Genomic DNA, 19,261 nt, shown 5'->3' with positions numbered 1-19,261 from the left:
CTTGTTTCCAGATAATTTTGAAATACAAAGTAAAAACCACGAGACACCTACTCTTAACCCTGTCATCAGATGAGAATCAATGTCTTCCTTCTTCTCTTTTGCTCTCTTAACCTTACATTTCATAGGTGACCTGCATGAGGCTCTGGTAAAGATTTTAGAAGTCTAATTGTCTTTACTTGCTCTTATCTGTCCACTCTTTTATAAAAATATTCAGAATCCAGTGATTATTTTGATGTTTTTAATATTCTGTTATTCAGTCTTCCAGCCCAGGTAACAGATACAGTGATAAAGCTTGGAGCTCTACAGTCTCTTGAATCGGCCTTGCTGCTTTTTTACATATAGCTGAAACTTTTTCTATCCTCTGATTCTTTAAGTTACTAAGTGTAGTGAACGAATACTCATTCAGTAGCTCAGTTTCTTTAATTATTGTCAGAATTCTCGTCTTCTGCTTGTTTACTGCTTTGTAAGCTATCATCCTCCTCCAACACATTCGTTTCTGCCAGCAGGTATTCAAACCTTGCTATTAGTTGACATCTATTTAAAAAAATATAGGAAAATAAAAGCAGGTACAGGATGCATTTCTCCCCAACATCCTTTGTGATGAAGCTGGATGAAAATAAGTCATGTTGAACTTTTGTCTTCCTCAGTGGCTTTCATGTCCAGTGATTCAGGACCTCCTAGATTTTTTTTGATAACATAAAGGAATTTGTGGCTTTTTTTTATAAGCTTAGATATTTGCTCTTTGGATTCCATCTCTGCTCTCCTAATTTTCCTTTTGTACAGTGTATGTTTAGGCTCTGTTTTATTGCCTTCACTGAGGTTGGTTTCTCATGTTTGGAAGGTTTAAATTTTTGTGGTGGTGTTTTAGTTTTTTGTGGGGTTTTTTGTGAGTTTGTTTTTTTTTTTTATTCGAGTGATTCTTTATCCCTTAACATTTAGGTACATTGGTTTCTCATTTCCCACTTTTTCTCTTTGTTAAGAAGTTATTTCACTTTTTTTTTTTTTTTTTAGATTGGCATCAAGTTAGTCACTAAACTGAAAATTACCATAATATAGAAGAGCCCTTATTTTCCAAAATCCACACCACCATGTATGCTGTATTCTCAAATGAATCTTCTATTTTTCAGTTTTAGGAAGTGGAAGATAGCTTAACCCAATGTTGTCACTGTAAAAAAATTTTTAGGTCTAAGAACATAAAAAATTGAGCACTGTCTTTCAGTCTGTGGTTTCCGGATGTAGTGTCCCTGCCCAAAGTGGACAAAATCCTGAAAAGGCCGGACAAAATCACATTAAGAGAAATTATAGCCTTAACCTTCCCTGTGACTCCCAAGGTCTCCCTCCTTGGGATGTTCCTGCATGTGTTACACCACTGATGGATTACTGTAACAAGCCCTATTCCCACTTGATCTTAGCGGCCACAAATCAGAGTTAGGATATGGAAGCCGTCCAAGCTGCCCGCTTCAAGGGAATGTTCACAGACGAGGCGAAATCTTGGTTTCGGAAAGCTGACAGGAAAGGAGAACTAATATTTCACTGTGGATTAGGCTGTATTTTGAGCTCCGTTTTGTCTACAAACGTTGTTCAGAAGCCACAAAGGATAAACAATTTTCATCCTGTAGATAAACAGAGATGCACCTTCCCTTGAGATGCACATCATATGAGAATTTTCTGAGCCTTAGTTCATAAAACTTAAAAAAACCCAAAAAATAGCCTGGCTCACCAGAAGGGACTTAGAAAGACCAGAAACAAAATGGTATAGTTATTGCAAAACTTGTGGCTTTTTGTTGAAGGACTGAAGTCATAAATGGCCAAAAAAAATGCAGACACAAGTAAAATAATGACCAAAAAACAGACTTCTAGATAAGTAAAAGTATTCATAGTTATATAAAAATATAAAAGATCATGGAGGCCACTGATTGTTTAGTGTCCCATGATGAAAAGCTTTTTTTTTTCCTTTTTTTTTCCCCCTATTTTTTAAGCATATTTTAAGTTTTGTTTCTGTGTTTGTTTTGTTGATTGGTTTATTGTTTGTTGTTTCACTGCAGTTGTACCAGAACTGATGTACCTGATACTGAAACAGAACCCCACATTTCTGCAGTTAAACTCAATATTTTTCCTAAAAGTTTCCTTACTAATATGGCAAGGAGGGGTTGCATCAGCACTAGTATCTTCTCAGTTAGTGAATAAAAACACATATTCTTGTTAAAAATGTTAATCTTCTCTTTCACTCCCATAAATATTTTTCTCTGTGCATTTGAGAGCTGATCAGCTCCATAGAGCAAACTAATAAGTATCCTTTTCTCTTGCTAATTTTAATTTACTTACAAAATGCCAAACTTGTGGCTGATTTTTAACCCTTGCAGTAAGACACTTGGATTAGTTGTGGACACTAGGCAATGGAGAAGCAGGCAGCTTTTAAAAGTGAGCACTAGGAAATGTTAGTAACACAGGAGACAAAGCAGGGATCGCTGGTTAGAAGGGAATTTAGGAAGAGACTAAGACGTACACCAGGGAGAAGGAAGCCTGCAGCTGCCCTCTGAGGGACTTGGCAGGGATGTGTGGGGAGAAAGGAGGTGGCTGAAACCGCAGTGCTGTGCTGACATGCTGGAGCTTCTGCTTGATGTGCTGGAAAGCAGAGAAAGGAAAGAAGAAGAAAGTAAAGTAAGGAATATCATGCTGCCTCCTGCGCTACTTCAGTGGGGTTTCTCTTGTCTCGCTTGACAGGAAGTATTTGTGAGCAATTATCGTTCAAGTATGCTTTCCCTATGTTACTTCAAACAAAAATATATGCCAATGTAATTTTCCGTGGGAAAAAGGAGCTGGGGGATACAAGGTTTCTTACGGTTGCATCATTCCTTGTGGTGTCAGCTGCCAGGACGGCAGCAGCTGCCCCAGGGCCTGGCGCGGGCTGGCGGGAGCGAAGGTGAAGCTGGGAGCAGGATGAGGCAGAGCCGGCTGGTTGCAGGGCAGGATGGGGCACAGGAGAGGGAGCTGCAGTGGCAAATAAGACTTCAGGGTTGTTTTGTGAAAGAGGGCAAATGAAGTTTAGCAGATGTACCAGACAGCATTGCAGTGTTTCACTGATGTTCCAAGTGAAATGACTGCACGTAGTGTTGCAGGTGCCATATCCAACTGAAGTGACCTGCGTCACCACTTAGTGGTATTGCTCCTCTTCATCCAGGATCGTGGGAGCTGTCATACAGCACCTGCAAAAAGATCTCCTGTTACTGTGTTTACTGTAGGTTGTTCGAGGAACTAAAATGCAGTGGAGGTGCGTATATAATTGGACAGTCTCATCTGTTCATACCTCAGTAAGCACCTCTGTCCTTTAATTTTTAATTTTCAGTTAGTGGATTGATTCAGGTGTTCTCATTTCCAAAATTATTTTGGCAGGATGCCACCTCTTTTCCTACAATTAGAAATGTCTGGACAGAGCCTCCTTTATATTTTTCTAGCTTTTGAGAGCTGACATCTAATGTGTGGCCAACAGTGTGCAGGTTGGTCTAACATTGGTCTTGGGATAATTCTTGTGACATTCAGTGAAGCAAGCCAGTGTGGAAACACTGGAGGAGACAGAGTTTTGAACGTATGCCACAGAAGGTCGCTGCGCTCAGATGACAGTGTGTTTGCAAGGAGCAATTCTCAGAATTTCCTTTGGCCCTGAACCAGTTCAGGAAAAGAGGAAGATTTTATGTTCCCTGCCAGAACGCATCCCTGTAATAATGTGAGAACGAACGGTCCGATCCTAAATTATAAACAGCTCAGACTAGGCTGTGGTCTGCTGCAGAAACTATCTTGAACTTTGGAGAAAGATTTTGACTGTGATTATGTATATCTTTCTATGATGTGTGATAAAATATTGTGAGTTTAAGACAACATTTGTCGTTGTGAAAGCATCCTTTTTCTATTTAATGCACCTTGTGGGTAGAATAAAAACGCAGAGATTCAGGTCTTCCTTAGAATATATCTGGATTTGATATGTTCACCATTAAAAGAAAAAAGCTGTAGCAATAAACAATAAATATAGTATCAAGCAATAGAAAACTTATACAAGGATACTGAGGCTATGCAAGTTTTCATGGGCTACAAACAAGTTATTCACTGGCCTTCAGAACAAAACTTTGGATAGTTTACAGTGATTTTTTAAAAGAAGCAGAAACCTCAGCTTCACCAGTTTCCCTTCATTTAGTTCTTTTTGGGTTTTTCTACTTCAGTCCAGTTGTGACATTTTTACCCTGTTCAAGGACTGAATGTAAATACAGGGAGCAGGAAATGTCAGTGTAATCAGGTGCAGCATCTCTGATTTTAGGACAGTTCAGTACTCCCAGTAGCAATGGAGCTTAGGCCAGAGACAGGAGGAGATTTAGCTGGAAGAGGAAACATGTTTGTAAAGTACTTTCCAGCTGAGGGAATGCTGAAGAAAAATGACCTCTTATCTCACAGCAGCTACAGCTGTTTGTTGTGCATGGCAATGCATACCTTGAATTGTATATGCTGCCCTAGGGAATATATAGCGGAAGGCACTTTAGGTTTGAGCCAATACACTTAATCCTCAATGTTGCCTCAGGGCAGCCCCTTCTCTCTCTCCCAACAAATTATAAGGCTCCAATTCCTGTGTTGCCATGAGATATTTGTGATCACACAGAGAAATAACATCCCAAACGGAAGACCAGAAAGCCTCTTGCTATGTGTCCTGCCTGAATGACTAGGGCATGGTCTCGTATTGCATGAATTAAAATGTTTTAAACTTGTATATGCAGCAGGTGATATTGGATGTATGGCATGGAGTTGAACTTGAAAAACGAATAGGACTTTTGAAGAACTGGTGTTTATGGAACCTGCATGGGCAGGGAAGTGCAAACACTGAGACATTTGATGGTGGTGGTAGTTTTTTGAGTACGGTGAAACCCAGAGAGAACAGAAGTCATTTGGGCTGCAGGTGTATCGTGCTGTATTGAATTCTCAGCCTAACAAAGTAAGAAAGCTGGTAGAATTCTTTTTGTGGTGTTGTTTATGGCAAACTCATCTGTTACTATGATGGCAAGCAATAAATAATGATATAAAGGGATTAAAATGAGTTCTGGCGTCGCTGGCATGTGGTTGGAAGGTTTTATTCTTGGTCTGAGTGTTATTTGTGCAAAATATGGTGGTGTGTTAAATTGAAAAATAGTTTATTTTTTTTCTAAGTTGCCCATTAATGAGTTATGGCAATCATTTCCTGAATACAGGTGACCCCTCAGGGCTTATGTCATATAAACTAGTCTTTAAATCCTATTTGGATGGACTGTCTCTGGCTATTCCACCCTGATGCAACAGTGTCTACAAAGGCACTTCTCAGAAGACTGAACAGTAGCCCTAGCAAGAGATTTCACAGACAAATAACAATTAGTTGTGTTTTTCAGCTACTGAGCTTGTGAATGGAGAGGAACCTGGCAGGAGAAAGGGGAAAAATACCAAATATATCCCAGGAGCATTTACAAAGTTGCTTTTTCTAAATTGATTTACAAATGCAAATAAACGTTACACCATGTCTGAAAGAAAAGTAAATCTTTCTTACATAAGAGCCTAAGATCACTCATTCTTTTGCCTGAGGGAAAAAAAAATATATTTATTTTTTTAAGTTTTAGCAGAAGGTAACAGTAAGCATGGCCAGCAAGCTGCATGTCTTTTGCACATACGTGCACTGAGCTGAGGAGGAAGAAGAATGTGTGTTTCCACCTTCCTTCAAAACCTGGAATTGGTGCATCTTTCCCTTCAAGAGAGAAAGAATGAATGAAAGAAAGGAATAGTATCTTCCTACTATTATGCAGCATTAATTCCTTTAATAATGTGTTGGAAATAAATAAATGAAAAGATGTGATCCTTCTTCCCTTGGGAATGCTCTGTGGACTGGCAGGGATGTGGTATGGTATAATATAAGCCTTTTCATGTTTCCTTTATGCGTATTAGGTTAATTGTCATTTTTACTTCACACAAGTTTTTATTCTCCTGACCATGCAACAACATGTCCCTATGATCATTTATCATCATTGCTGTTATAACACTTTCAGTGTTAGAAGACATCCTAAACAGAACAACAATAAAATACACTCCCCCCCCCAATAAAAAGGTAATTACAAGGATATTGGTAAACAATGTGACTACTTTTGAACATTTGTGCACAAATATTGATCTAGGTTTGGACCACTGTGCTCATCTTTCATTGTCAGTTATCTCAATTGAAGCGAGGTTGAATTGTTGCTTTTCAGAAGGATCTGAATTTTACTTACAATTTTCACTGATGCAAGTACCTGCTGTTTTATGACACAGATGTGCATATAATGGAGAGGCTTGTTGGCCGCATGGTCATTGGACTGCTGCTGGTTAGAATACAGTAAAAGCTTCTTCATGTCTATGATGCATTGGGCTTCACTGTGAAGAGAGAAGAGGATCTGAGGATGCCGAATTCATCAGGATCCTACTTGTCAGTGGGATCTGGTGCTCATAATTAAGGGAATTAGTAGCTGTCTGCCTTGGTTAATGCACCAACAGCTTTCCAAGGCTTAGAAAATGTAAGAGTTCGCAGAATAAGAGCATCTTACCTCAGCAGTATTTTGGCGTATGTTAGCAGTTAATAATACATACTGCTATTTCAGATAGCTGTGGAAAGCCAGTCTGTGTGAGGGCTGATACCTACACTTAACATACACTAATAACTGGATATTATATTCCACTAGCCTAGAAAACAGCACCACCTGGATCCTGTGTACAAATGTCTGCAATTGCAGGAGAGCCCAGTTAGAAGATCAGCTCTCAGTGGATCTTTTGCTTTACCGTGCTGTGAAGTTTATGGCCAATTTCTTATCTGAACATGAGCACTGAAGAAGAAAAGGGGGATGGCAAAGGAAATAAGAGGGTAGGGTATGTAAATGAAGGAGAGAGGAGATACAGTGAGAATAACTGTGCTTGTCACCTTATGCTGTTCCACATGGGAGAGCATCACATTCGTGCTATTGCTGTTAGGAGAAAAAGGTGCTGGGCAGGGGGAAGCTTATTTTCTGTGATTTGAAATGTCATGCAGGTATTACTCTAAAGCTACAAAATATCAAATGTTTTGATACATTTAGTAGCAGAGTCCAAATATTTTTGACTTGAGAATTTTCACTCTGAGCTGATCCAGCCTAAATGTTTACATCCCACTCCAGTGAGATTAGTAGGAAAAACTCTTGCCAGCAGGCTGTTTGGTTGCTTGTATTTTTTAGAAAGATCTGCAGACTTAGCTTTGTTACCTGGTGCTCTGTTGGGAGGCAGTTTCTACACCTTGGATAAAGGAAAGGGATCCTGTATTGTATGTCAAGTATGAAAAAAGCCTCACTTAACTCCTTGCGTGTAAGAATTAAAGCAGACTGAAATGCGATGGATTCTGTGCCTACCTGCAAAATTTGCTCCAGTGGAAAAGCACTTCATGAAATATCAGACGGGGTGCATGTTTTTCTCTGAAAAATTTTGACTTTTAATGTTTTGTATGTGAATACTTTTCTGTGTGTTCCTTTCTGTTCACAAAAAAAGTGACCAGGAGTAGTTACGTTTACACGGTCCTAAAATTACATTCGGCCCTTTGAAAGCAACCGTGACGCTGATGTAGCCTCCAGTGAAAACGAGTTTGACAGCCCTGAGATATACCATCTAGGAGAGTAGCAATGTGTTTATCATCAACAGCGAAAATACTGACCTGGAAAAGATATTTTTTTTGTCTTTTAGCATACGCATTGATATGGATATAAGGAAAAAAAACACCCCACAGCTGCTCTGCATGCAGGGCTCTTCTGAATAGCAGAATGGATCAAAGAATGTTTATATTTCCTTGTGAAGAGGAAAAATACATCGCTTTATAAATAACAGCAAAACCAAATCAAATCAATACCAGGAACTTTTTAATAATAATGCATTTCTCATGGCCGTCCTCAGTATAGATCTCAGCAGTGGGTGAGACCTAAAAAGAGTGAACTAAAACCCCTCCCTGATGCTGTTTTTTGTTTATCCTTAAGGAATTAACTAGAGTACCAGACTGTGACATCCTGTAACGCTGACACATTTAGAATCTGAGGGTTAAGTCTGTATTATATAGCTTGAGTTCATCTGCATTGTGAAGTGGTATTATGAAATAAATTTTTCCTTTCTTCAGAATTCAAGAACGTGTTGGGTAGTTTTACTTTTTTCATCTGTTATGTGCTGTGGCTGGGTCATTAATGCACTTCAGTTGTTAGCAACGCATCCTGAATGTCTTCTGTAGACCATTGCAGTCTGAACACCTTTTTTGGTTGATGAATTAAGGAGAAGCTCTCTCTCACCTTCCGTGGAATGTGTTGGCTTCCATCCTGATGAATGTTACTATAGGATGCAGTCATTTATTTTAACTGTGTTGACTTTCAAAGCTATTATATGATCTTGTTACAAGCCAGTAAATCCGTACTGTATTTCAAGGAATGAAAGTTAGTGCTGAGATCACCAAATAGCACTTACTTTCAATAGAGCTTTAAAAAATTCTTGCCCGTGAATTTTGTGATTAGGAGTAGATCATCTATTAACAAGTCAGTGCAGGGGTAGGGAATAGATCCAAGTGCTTCCTAAATTGGAGAAGTGTTGGCTGGGTGCAACAGTGAGCAGTAAACAGGGTATAAAAAGCTATGAGTAGTGGAGAAAAGGATTAAAAAAAAAGAAAAAGAAATAGAAAGTTTTGTATTACCTCAGACATAACTGAGTCATACAGTTGCTTGGTGCAGGCATGAAGTTATTAGCAAAGGAAAAAACACATCACAATGTTTTATTGTCTCTTCTTTAGATGTTAGGCCTCCAAGACTAAAACCAAGTATCTATGTATATCTATTTATTTGTTTTCAGTTTTCCTTACTAACATTTCATGTCTAGATGAAACAAGACAGAGAAAGCTTTTTCTTAATTATTTAGTAGTAATTAATAATGTGAGCCAATGTTGTGCTGCCATGACGCTGACCCTTTCTTACACATACACTGCATTGTTCAGATATCCAAGGATACTACCTCAATGTTTTCACTTAAAGTGTTCCATTTTCTTTTCCTTTTTCTTTTTTTCAGGTTGACTTTGAACAACTCCAGGAAAACTTGTGTCAGATGGAAAGACGATGCAAAGCATCGTGGGATCACCTTAAAGCTATTGCAAAGCATGAAATGAAGCCATCTCTAAAGCAAAAAATGTCCGAGTTCCTTAAAGACTGTGCAGAAAGAATCATAATCCTGAAGATTGTTCACAGAAGAATAATTAACAGGTACAGAATTAGTTTGGTGGCAGCAATATCTTGCTAATAAATGACTTACTGAAATTATACGTTACGACATCATAAATATGTTTTTTAGAAGTGTTTAATCCACATTCCAGCAAGCAATGCTAGCAAGATGTATGTGATACATGCTTTTTATAAACGCCATTTAAGAAAAATCCTCACTCCAGAAAGTTTCTGTATTTCTGATTTAAAGAAGCAAGGATCAGAATCCATTTATTCTCAGGGTACAATAACTGGGTCTTTCAACTCCTGATCCCCAAAAGCTAGCAGCTTCATGGTTAAGTTGGTATATTTTCTGTACTTCCCTGAATATGCAGAAGTTATAATGAGTCTTGTACAGCCAATTCTTCTATAGGCAGCACCACTCCTGTTTGCAAGATCTGCAACTATGTGTTTTATGCTGATGCAGCAGTAGACAGAATTAAGATTTCTCTCCTTAGGACTTGCCATTGGGTTTAGTTTAGTCCAATGGAGTTAACAGTAATTGTAGTGCGTTCAAATGTACATACCCATGATAATTCTGCAATATACCTGAGCCTTTTTTTTTTTTCAGATTCACAAATGTAGTTTAAGTCATCTGAGTAATTTATCTGTGTTCCTGTTTATTAAGGAAAGCTTTAGAGATTTTCCAACTTGCGACTAATTTCCAAATTTCTGGCATCAAAATTAGGATGTGGATTCCAAATGATCCCAAATTTGTGGATATACACTTGAGAAGTTGATTCAGCTCTTATTTTGTTTTTATAATGACCTGGTTTTTATGCCATAAGTGATCAGAAATCCTAATGGCAGTGGAAGGGAAGTGAACTCACTGTTTTCCTGTTATATTTACCATATGCATTGTACAAATAAGAAAAATATTAACTTTTTCCTCTTATGTCCTGCAACATCTAGTATAGTTCTCAAAAAATGTATCCATGTACATGCATCTTTTTAGGATTGGGAAGACTATCATCAGGGATGCACATGCATTTAAAAGGAATTCCCACACATTCTTAAACATTTACTGTGCAGTTGTAAATCATGCAATATAGAGACAATAGTAAAAGCTGCAAATAGTGTGAAAGTTTTGAATGCCACAGAAGCAGTAAAACAGCAAATTTAGAGTATCCCAAACTAAAGCACTTGGTAGATAATATAATTTTATGGTTAGTTTTGTGAACCAGAAATTCTTTCCTTCTTGTGTTTGCTAGCTTGTAAATCTTCTTGTCTAGACTTTCCCCAACAACCTAACAGCCTCTTTGAAGTTGCTTTATACACATAAATAGAATTGAAACTTAATAAATATTTTTTCTAGAACTGAAATGAAATTGGTCATTCACATGTCAAATTAGTCATATAAAGTAGATGGAGTTCCATAAATATCTTATCTCTTGCATGAGCCTGGGAAAGTGGACTGGGATGAAGTTATCACGGACAAGACTTCCATGGTTTTAATTATAAAACATGCCAGTGTTATGCAAAGCATCCCTGAAAATTCTGTAGCACACAAGTGAAATGATGGGAGCTAATAAAGTAATAAATGCATTCACTGAAATGTTGGGTTTTTTCCCCCCAGAAACCATCAATAAAGATTTTTTTCCCTTTGCTTTTATGAACTCATTATTTTCCAGGTTTCACTCATTTTTGTTATTTATGGGCCATCCTCCCTATGCAATACGTGAAGTCAACATCAATAAGTTCTGCAAAATTATTAGCGAATTTGCTCTGGAATACCGCACCACCAGGGAACGAGTTCTGCAGCAAAAACAGAAACGAGCTAACCACAGGGAAAGAAACAAGACCAGAGGGAAAATGATAACAGATGTAAGTGGCAAAATGTATCTCCCACAACATGGATTTGTAAAACTTTCTTTCATTGAATGTCATATATAAAGTGTTGTTACTCTTTATTTTTATTCTTAGGAGGTTCTTCTACTGTAAGTTATGAACTCTGTTCTCTTAGGAGGCAAAACTTGCAGGTCGTTGAATGGGAATATTTTTTGCTTCATACCAATTTACAGAATGAGAACAAACTGAAATTAAACATCCAAAAACAGCATTTCTGTGTATTGCACAGACAGTGCCTAAAATATCTAGAAGACACTGGAACTATGTGCACCTGATCAGACAAGAACATGAAAAAACCTAGAAATTAGGCTCCTAACTGAGGATGTGATTTAAATGGTCAACCATTGTAGCCACCTAAGTGATTACAAATGAATTTAAATGGTTTTTTTTTTCCTCCATCGTTGAATATCCTAATATACAGTGTTTAATCTCTGTGTTTTATCTACTTATATCTATATCTATCTATCTATCTATCTATATATATATGCATGCATATGCACAGCAATTTTCCTCTTAACATTAAACCACAGAACAGCCAATTTTAATGGAACAGACTGCTTTGGGGTTCTGAAAGAGTGGACAAATTTATGTTCACAAAAGATGTTACCCTGTGACCTTTTTGACTGTATATGTGCATACTGATAAAATAAATTAAAACAAGATTCGTTTTCTCAGCATAGTAAGATTTAAAATTCACTTGATTTTTTTTAATCTTCATTTTTTCTTTAGGTTGATGTAGTTTGACTCAATCCAAATAAAGTTTTAAGAAGTGCCAGTACTTAATAAAAATTTCCAGCTGTCTCAATATCCAAATCTGGAGTCTCAATTAGATGCAAGTGGTTCACTGCATATGAAGCTACCCCTGCCTTTGGCATGAAAAGCCCTAGGCTGATTACAGTTTTATGGCTCAGGCAACACAGGTCAAAATATACATATATATCTATGTGTTGAGACCGATATAAATTGAGATTGTATTTAAGTCATCGACTCACGATCATTTGTAGATCTTTCCTGGCAATATCCTCTGTAAATCTGGAAATCTGCCCCATCTAGAGAAAATGTTGAACCTGTATTATTATCTCAAAAGATTTTCCTTTTGGTCTAGCCTCAGGTTAAGGAAGAGGCTCTGATTTTATGTGAAGGATATAATATAGTCATAAAAATTTTGAAAACTACCACTGGGGAACTGAGATCACTCTCTTCACTTGCCTCTCAGTTTTTCTGCCATATTCTAGAGAAGAGAAAAGCTAGCATTAACCAAAGAGACTGGTAAATTAAAATGTTCATTTCCTCAGATAGCTTCAGTAGTTTTGACTAGCTTAGGTGATACTGAGATGTGATGGAGCTCTTGATTTCCTACTATATGATGTAGTGTTTCCTGCTATATGATGTAGTGTTTCTGTTTCTGCCGGGCTATGACAGGGCTGAGAAAGCCTTGCTGTGTCCTGTTCCTCCAGGAAAACTGAGGGGAGAAGGAAATCTGATCACCGGCAGCCAGGTTCAGGAAGCAGAGAGAAGGGACCCTTTCAAACCAGAGAAAGGCTCAGGGCTGACAGCCAGTAATTGATGAGCAGAGCCAGAGACAATGGCTGGTTTCTGAAAAATGTAGGAAAAGAAGCAGCTAGGCCTTTCCCAGAAAAACTACTCTGGGAAGAAGATGTCTGTTCAGCTCAAGATAGTGCTGAGATTTTACAACAATTAAATGCCACCTAAATGTTAGTATTCCACCCAAAAATATCTTTGAGGTCCACTGAAAGGGAGCATTTTTACCTGTCACTAATTTATAATTATGTAATGGTTCTATTAGCTTAAAGAAAAAAAAAAAAAAGGAAGACATTCTTTAAAATTCCCCTTCTTTAAGGAAGTTATTCATGGGGCCATATGGTTATTTCAGGACTTACTAAATCTCTTTAACTGTAGCCTAGTAATATGGTCTCGTTTACCATTCATTTGATTGCAGTACATGGTAAAACAGAATTAAAGTTGCACCAGACTATTTATCACAGCTTGCTTTGACAACTTCAAAGGCAGATCTACCTCAAAACAAGTTTCCAAATCAGCAGGATAAAAGATATTTATGTGTGAAGAATGATGAAAAAGGAGAGTTTTATTGTAGTCTTGTGTTGGCTGCGGTTTGTATCTGGTTTTGATTTTCTTAGTGTTTTGTATTTGAAGGCATTGGAAAGGGAAGAGATATCAGTAATGCATTGACGGTATGTTCAACTAGTTTCTAAACACTGATAGAAGAAAGTTTAGATCTTGACACTGGAAAGAAAGTCTTTCTACAAAGTAATTCTAATAAGAAGGGGTCATGTGGAATTTTAATTTCTGCTTTTGGTGACCTAGAAGTATTGTGCAGTCATTTGATATTTACCTGCCTGTCCTTTTGAAAGTTTCCTGAGGATCTCATTTCTGTCACCTTACAATGCTTTTAGGCAGAAGAAGGATTTTAGTAAAAATGGGAAAGGAGTAAGCCAGAACCATCCCAGTTCTTAATGAGAAGGCACATATCTCTTAAAGCTTGGTCTCCCCTGCAGATTTGGAAGGCAGCGGGGTGCTGGCTCTTTACTTGGAGAGAATCTGCTGGCTCTTTGCATGGAGAACTTGCATCAGCTTCAGCAAGTGCTCATGTGGAGCAGGGCTGAGAAACACGATGAGGAGTATTTCTTGCAGCCTTTTACCGCAGAGCTCTTTGTATGTTCTTTAATAGCTGAAGCGGACTGGGCACTGTCAGTTTAAATCTCAGTGAATGTTGTCTGCATGAGAGAGAGAGGGAGAAAATTGTGGAGGATGGAAAAAATAGGATAAGAACAGTGAGCTGCCACAGTTTCATAGGGAAAACTGCCTAGTCTCTGTAACCTTATATCTGACTTTAGCCAGTGATAGCAGTCATTCATTTCAGGCACACTAAAAATAACAAGTAAGCAAAATAGAGAAGAAATGCAACTGTAGATACAACTCTGAGCTTTTAAATTATTTTTAATAGTAGATAATATAAGCATCTGTCTTCCAGATTTATGAAGCTCTGCTTTTCATGATACTTAAGAGTTTCATTTCCAAAATTGCTATGTAATAGAAATAATATTTTGAAACAGCAAATCCACCACATAGAAATGCTAGCCTAAAGGGAAAATGGGAGGCAGGGAGAGAGCAATGGAAGGAGAGAAATCTCAGATTGTCCTGCAATACCCAATACTAGATGACAGAAGAATCAAACAGCCTTTTTTCTTTTTTTTTTCTCTTAAAATTAACATCTTGTACCTGCAGGAGGTATTCAGTACAGCAATATTCTTCCAGTGCTTTTTGGTAATATTAAATGTGAAAAAATCAAACAGAGAGGAATACATTGACCTTAAAGTATGTCCAGAGCAAATGACTTTTAGGTTGATTAAATGGACAGGAAGGTCAGCAGCTGGGACTTTCCCTGTGAAAATCTAGCCTGAAATAAAGTAATAATATAATCCTTCTTTTTTTCGGAGCACACTCTTTGCAATATGTGTGCTCTGCTCTTTCACCTTTCCCTGAGTGCTTTTTGCATAGTGTAGCTTAATTTGCTCTCCTCCTAGTTTTTATTATATAGATGTACTTATGGATTAGGATACAAGTATGTTTTTTCTTCCCATTCTTCTCCTTTCTGTTTCTTAATCATGCCAAAAAGTGAAGAGTGGCCTTCTTCAGAACAACTGCTTTATGGCGTGACTCCCTGCACCACAAGGGATGGAAAAAACAAATGGATCTTTTCATAATGTAAAGGGAGCATACCTGCTGAGGTTCCTCTGCAAAATATCTGCCTGTGTTTCTGTCAGTGCCACTGTGTCCAAAGAAAAATAAGCATCTCACTCTTCGAATAAAACATACCCTTAAAAAGTAATGTTAAAGTGCTGCTCAGTACTCTCACAGCTAATCTTCTTATGGAGATTGCGCTGAAACTAAGCTGAGGGCCAAAGTAAATTGGGCTTTTGTTTTTAATGATGAATGTTTCTGGAACAGAACATATCAATCCCAGACAAAAATCATAACTGAGATGGAGATAAGGTCAAAAATATGTATTAGTAACACCAGGGAGGGGAATAGCATTGGTGGAATGCTTCTAAAAAACAAAACAAAACCCACAAATTAAAAAAAATGCATCAAATTTCTGGGCTATGTTTACACTTTATAAGGAATCAAACTGAAAATTATGGAAACAAGCAGCCCAGATACTTGAGAAACTTGTGTTTTACTTTGGGAGCCTTCCATGTGGGGCATCTTGCAACCCGATGAAGAAATCCCCAGTCATTTGGGAACACAACTCTAAATAGTTTGCTAATTCCCTATATGTCCCCAAATCTAAGAACACACCATATGCCACAATATTTTGATATGCCCATTGCATTTAATGTAGTGTAAGTGTCAAGATAGTTTTACACGCCTGCTGTCACGAGGGTGAAAACCCTGATGACAAAGAATAATTGCATCTCTCTGATTTCCCAGATCTGATATCAGGCAGCTGCTGAAGAACTTGAATCATTTATTATTAAGCATTTATTCAAAGACTACTCAGCACTTGAGTGCTCTGTTAAATTGGAAGTTGCAAAGCTCCTGCTTTAAAAAAAAAAAGAATTAAAAAAACCTCTTAAGCGTAGAGAAAAGGAATTGCCAAGAAGCCGACCACACCACTGGAAGAAGGAGCGTCCAGGACCTCCCTGTGCTGAACAGAGCTGGGAAAATGAGTGGGACTCCTTCCTAGTGCTCTCAGTTTCCACAGGGCAGTTTCTGGGGCAAGCAAGCATGTGACTCAAGGGAGAGAAATAGGATGGGTTCAGGGGTAGATTCAGTTCAGAATTCCTCTAAGAAAAATCAGGAAAAGTTTATATACCCTACTGACAGTGACAGTCTGTTCTACATACAGTTAAATGAATTAAAAAAAAGCAAGTTAATCATCTAAGGAATAGACTCCTTGTATGTTTTATATTTTTATGTCATCCTATAATTGCATAAACAGTACCATGGTTGCCTCTTACTCTGTCGTGGTTTGACCATACTGTCTTTCCTAAATCTTCCTGTTTGTCCTTCTCCACCCTGTTTTTCTGTTTCCGGTGGCAGACCGATGAAGAGGAGGATGCTGAGGTAGGGTTCTCTGAAAGAGCATGTCATTCCCATGTCCCCTGTGTGCTGTGACATCTAATTTCTAACTCAGATAGTATGGACTGCTCAACTCCATCTGCTCAACTGGAAATCTGAACCATGACATTTTGCTCATAGTTTTTTGGCTCAATCATAAAAATGCATTTTTACAGTCAGCTTTAACCATATGCATACCTGCTCTCTTGAATAAGGATATCCTGACCTGAGGTCTTAATCATTTTAAGTTTCCGCATTTCTTTTCCTTAATGTCTGTTTATTAAACTGCAAAGTATCTCCACTACCCAAAACATCAGTGATCAGAATGTTATCGGCATCATCAGTTATCTTTTACTATGGATTACCATGAAAATTTAATACTCATTATTAAGCTATGGAAGTCCAAATAGTATTAATTTATAGAGTTCCAAAGCATCAGGATATAGGGATGCAAAGCAGATTGTAATTGTTCTCCTCACTGTATGAACTGGGAATAAGATAGTTCAGTCACTGTAGAGGTGAGCCATGGAGTAGTTCCTGTATTTGTCATAAAGTGCTCCAAAAGGTGATATTGAAAATGAATAAAGTAATGAATAAAAAAAGTTCAGAACTATAATGTGTTAGCTATGTTTATAATAAAATAATGTATTGGTTTGAGGAGCATCTATTGTGCAATGCATTTTTTGTTCAGCATTAGATCTTTCTTCAATTTGCTGAACATAAACGATGTGGCTTAATGCTCAGCTTCATAATGGCAGTCATTTGCTCAAGAATCTGGGGTTTGGGCATTAATCTACAGCCACATCTGAAAATTAAGGAAGTGAGATAAAACTTATGGCTACAGAGCTTCGCCCTCAGTGATGATTTTTGCTGTATAGCCTGGGGCATAGAAAGAAAATTACATGAATTAGCCTGTTTATGCCAACATTTAACTAACCTGTGTGAATAGCAACTAACAGTTATGTGAAGACTTTATCCTTTGTTTTTTTTCTGAGATGGTATTGATTAGCTTTACCAACCCATTGTGTGTAAGAGAGTATTCTTAATGCAAAAATGGCATGCACTTCCATAGAAGTTTCTCTGTAATGGTTTTCTGTCTTTAATTTCACTTGTTAAACTCTAGCACTTGTATACTTTCCACAGCAAAATGTTGCAAGCTAATATTTTAACAAGGAAACAAACTTCTCACTATCAAAAACAAATCTCACACTGGTATATTTAGCTCAGTGCCTTGTAGGGATTATTGTTTTGCTACTCACTTAACTTGCTGTCCTACCCTGAAAAGTCATTATGTTAAAATAGAATCATCCTGTCATTGATTTCCAGATTAAATATTTTCAATTTTTTATTGTCAAGTCTTGACAGCCCTGGGGACTTAATCAAACCTCTGAAAGCAGGACCTACTCTTTTCTTTCAATTTACTGTTCTCTGACAGAAAGGCTCTGCAGGATTGCATCCCTTTAACTGACTGGCTTGATACCATCAACTGAATAATTAATGTCGTTTATTATGCGAAGGGAGAAGAGAATGCAGCACACCTTCTTTCATCTGTGTTGCTCAGAGTAAGAAAGATTAAAAGGAAAAAGGAAATTATTTTCAGTTTCTTATGCTAGACTGATAAGACTGAGAATACCAAGGGGTATTATTATCTGTTGATGCCTGTTTGCTCTTGATGGAGCTGATATTTTCTGCAGCCAGGAGTGTCTTTTAAATGTACTTCAGCCTTTCTGTAGGTAAGAGCAGAAGAGCGAACACCAACATCTCAGCCCTTTGTAGGCAGGGGGCGGGCAGGGAGAGCAGCCCAGCAACACAAGCTCTTCTCCTTAGAAAGTATCAGTTTCTGCTATTTTCATCCGTTTCTAGATGGCTGTTTTCAGCAACCGACGGAGCTGCTGCATCCACGTGCTGTGCGTGCCCAGCTGATGTGGCTGCTGTTGTTCACGTAGTCCTGGTGACAGGGAAATCACGGGGGGGCTGGGGAAGCAGCAGGCAGATTCCTGAATCTCTTGTAAGGTTTTGTTTGTTCTTCTAACTGCTGACTGCAATTTTTGTGTTTTGGCCATGAAATAATTTGGCTGGGTGTTTTGGGACCGGGGATTTTTTCAGCGTTACTGGTAATGTGTTTTAAGGTTACTTGTAGGTATTTGTGTTTTAGAGCAATTTGAGAGTTCTCTATGCAGAAAGACAGACAAAGGTCTGTCTTCCTAGATGAATCTTCCCATTTTGGCTTGCTACTTAAAGGTGATTTTACAGGAAAAAAAGCAGTTTCTGAATTGTGTCAGGTCCCATGCTGTCCCCGCAAGGTGTCATACCTGACCCCATATCAGGCCCAGCCTGGGTCAAACATTTCAAAGCAAGTCTTTTACCTTATACTCTCAGACAGAAGGTCAAAATTATAAAGCTTAAGCTAATGCATCTGGTTTTCCTCTGTGTCCGCTCCCTGCCATCACCTTGTTTCCAGTTTATTTCTGCTCAGGGGGCATGTGCTGGGAGAGAGACAACTGTTCTCTGGCTCTTTTGGGAACAGCTGCACTCCAAACCGAGCCCAGGAGGACACTTTTCTCCTTGCAATTCACGTTCGAGACTCTGGCCTATTCTCTGTACTATTTTGTGTTAAAACAACAAATCCGTTTTCCTCCCGCAGTCTGGCAAGTTCTCCAGCAGCTCCCCCCCCTGCCAGAGCCAGCCCCAGGGGCTGCAGTACGCTGAGGATGCTGCTGAGCATGAGAACATGAAGGCCGTGCTGAAGACCTCCTCCATCGGCGGGGAAAGCACCACAGCGCTCGGGGTCCGCACTCGAAGCCGGGCCAGCCGAGGTAAGTGCCAGCAGTTTCCTTTTGGCTACCTTTCTTGTGGCACGGTAGCCACATGCTGGCCCAAAGGCAGGTCATGGCCCTGTTGTGTAGCGCTTGTGGCAGAAAGGGTCAAAGGGGAAGGAGAAGACCCCAGTAGTGTTTCCATGCTGGAAGTAGTGATTTGAGGCATGGGCATGTAGAAGAATTTGCCTGAAGTTTTACCATGTGGATCAC

At 38.5% G+C, this 19,261-nt stretch overlaps 1 protein-coding gene across 1 annotated transcript in view; it reads left to right on the top strand.

Annotated features, from left to right (window-relative positions):
* FHOD3 (formin homology 2 domain containing 3) overlaps window positions 1-19,261 on the top strand; it is a gene marked incomplete at both ends in the record, with an annotated part of 379,512 nt that overhangs the window by 342,385 nt on the left and 17,866 nt on the right. The window contains 3 exons of the mRNA XM_080340636.1: window positions 9,094-9,284; window positions 10,913-11,105; window positions 18,877-19,048. Of these exons, the coding sequence (XP_080196762.1) occupies window positions 9,094-9,284; window positions 10,913-11,105; window positions 18,877-19,048 (556 nt within the window). The remainder of the gene's footprint in view (window positions 1-9,093; window positions 9,285-10,912; window positions 11,106-18,876; window positions 19,049-19,261) is intronic.

The sequence above is a fragment of the Nesoenas mayeri genome, assembly GCF_963082525.1.
Source record: "Nesoenas mayeri genome assembly, chromosome: 2".
Taxonomy (NCBI): Eukaryota; Metazoa; Chordata; class Aves; order Columbiformes; family Columbidae; genus Nesoenas; species Nesoenas mayeri.
The sequence above is the reverse complement of the archived record's forward strand: the minus strand, read 5'-3'. Positions and strand labels throughout refer to the sequence as shown.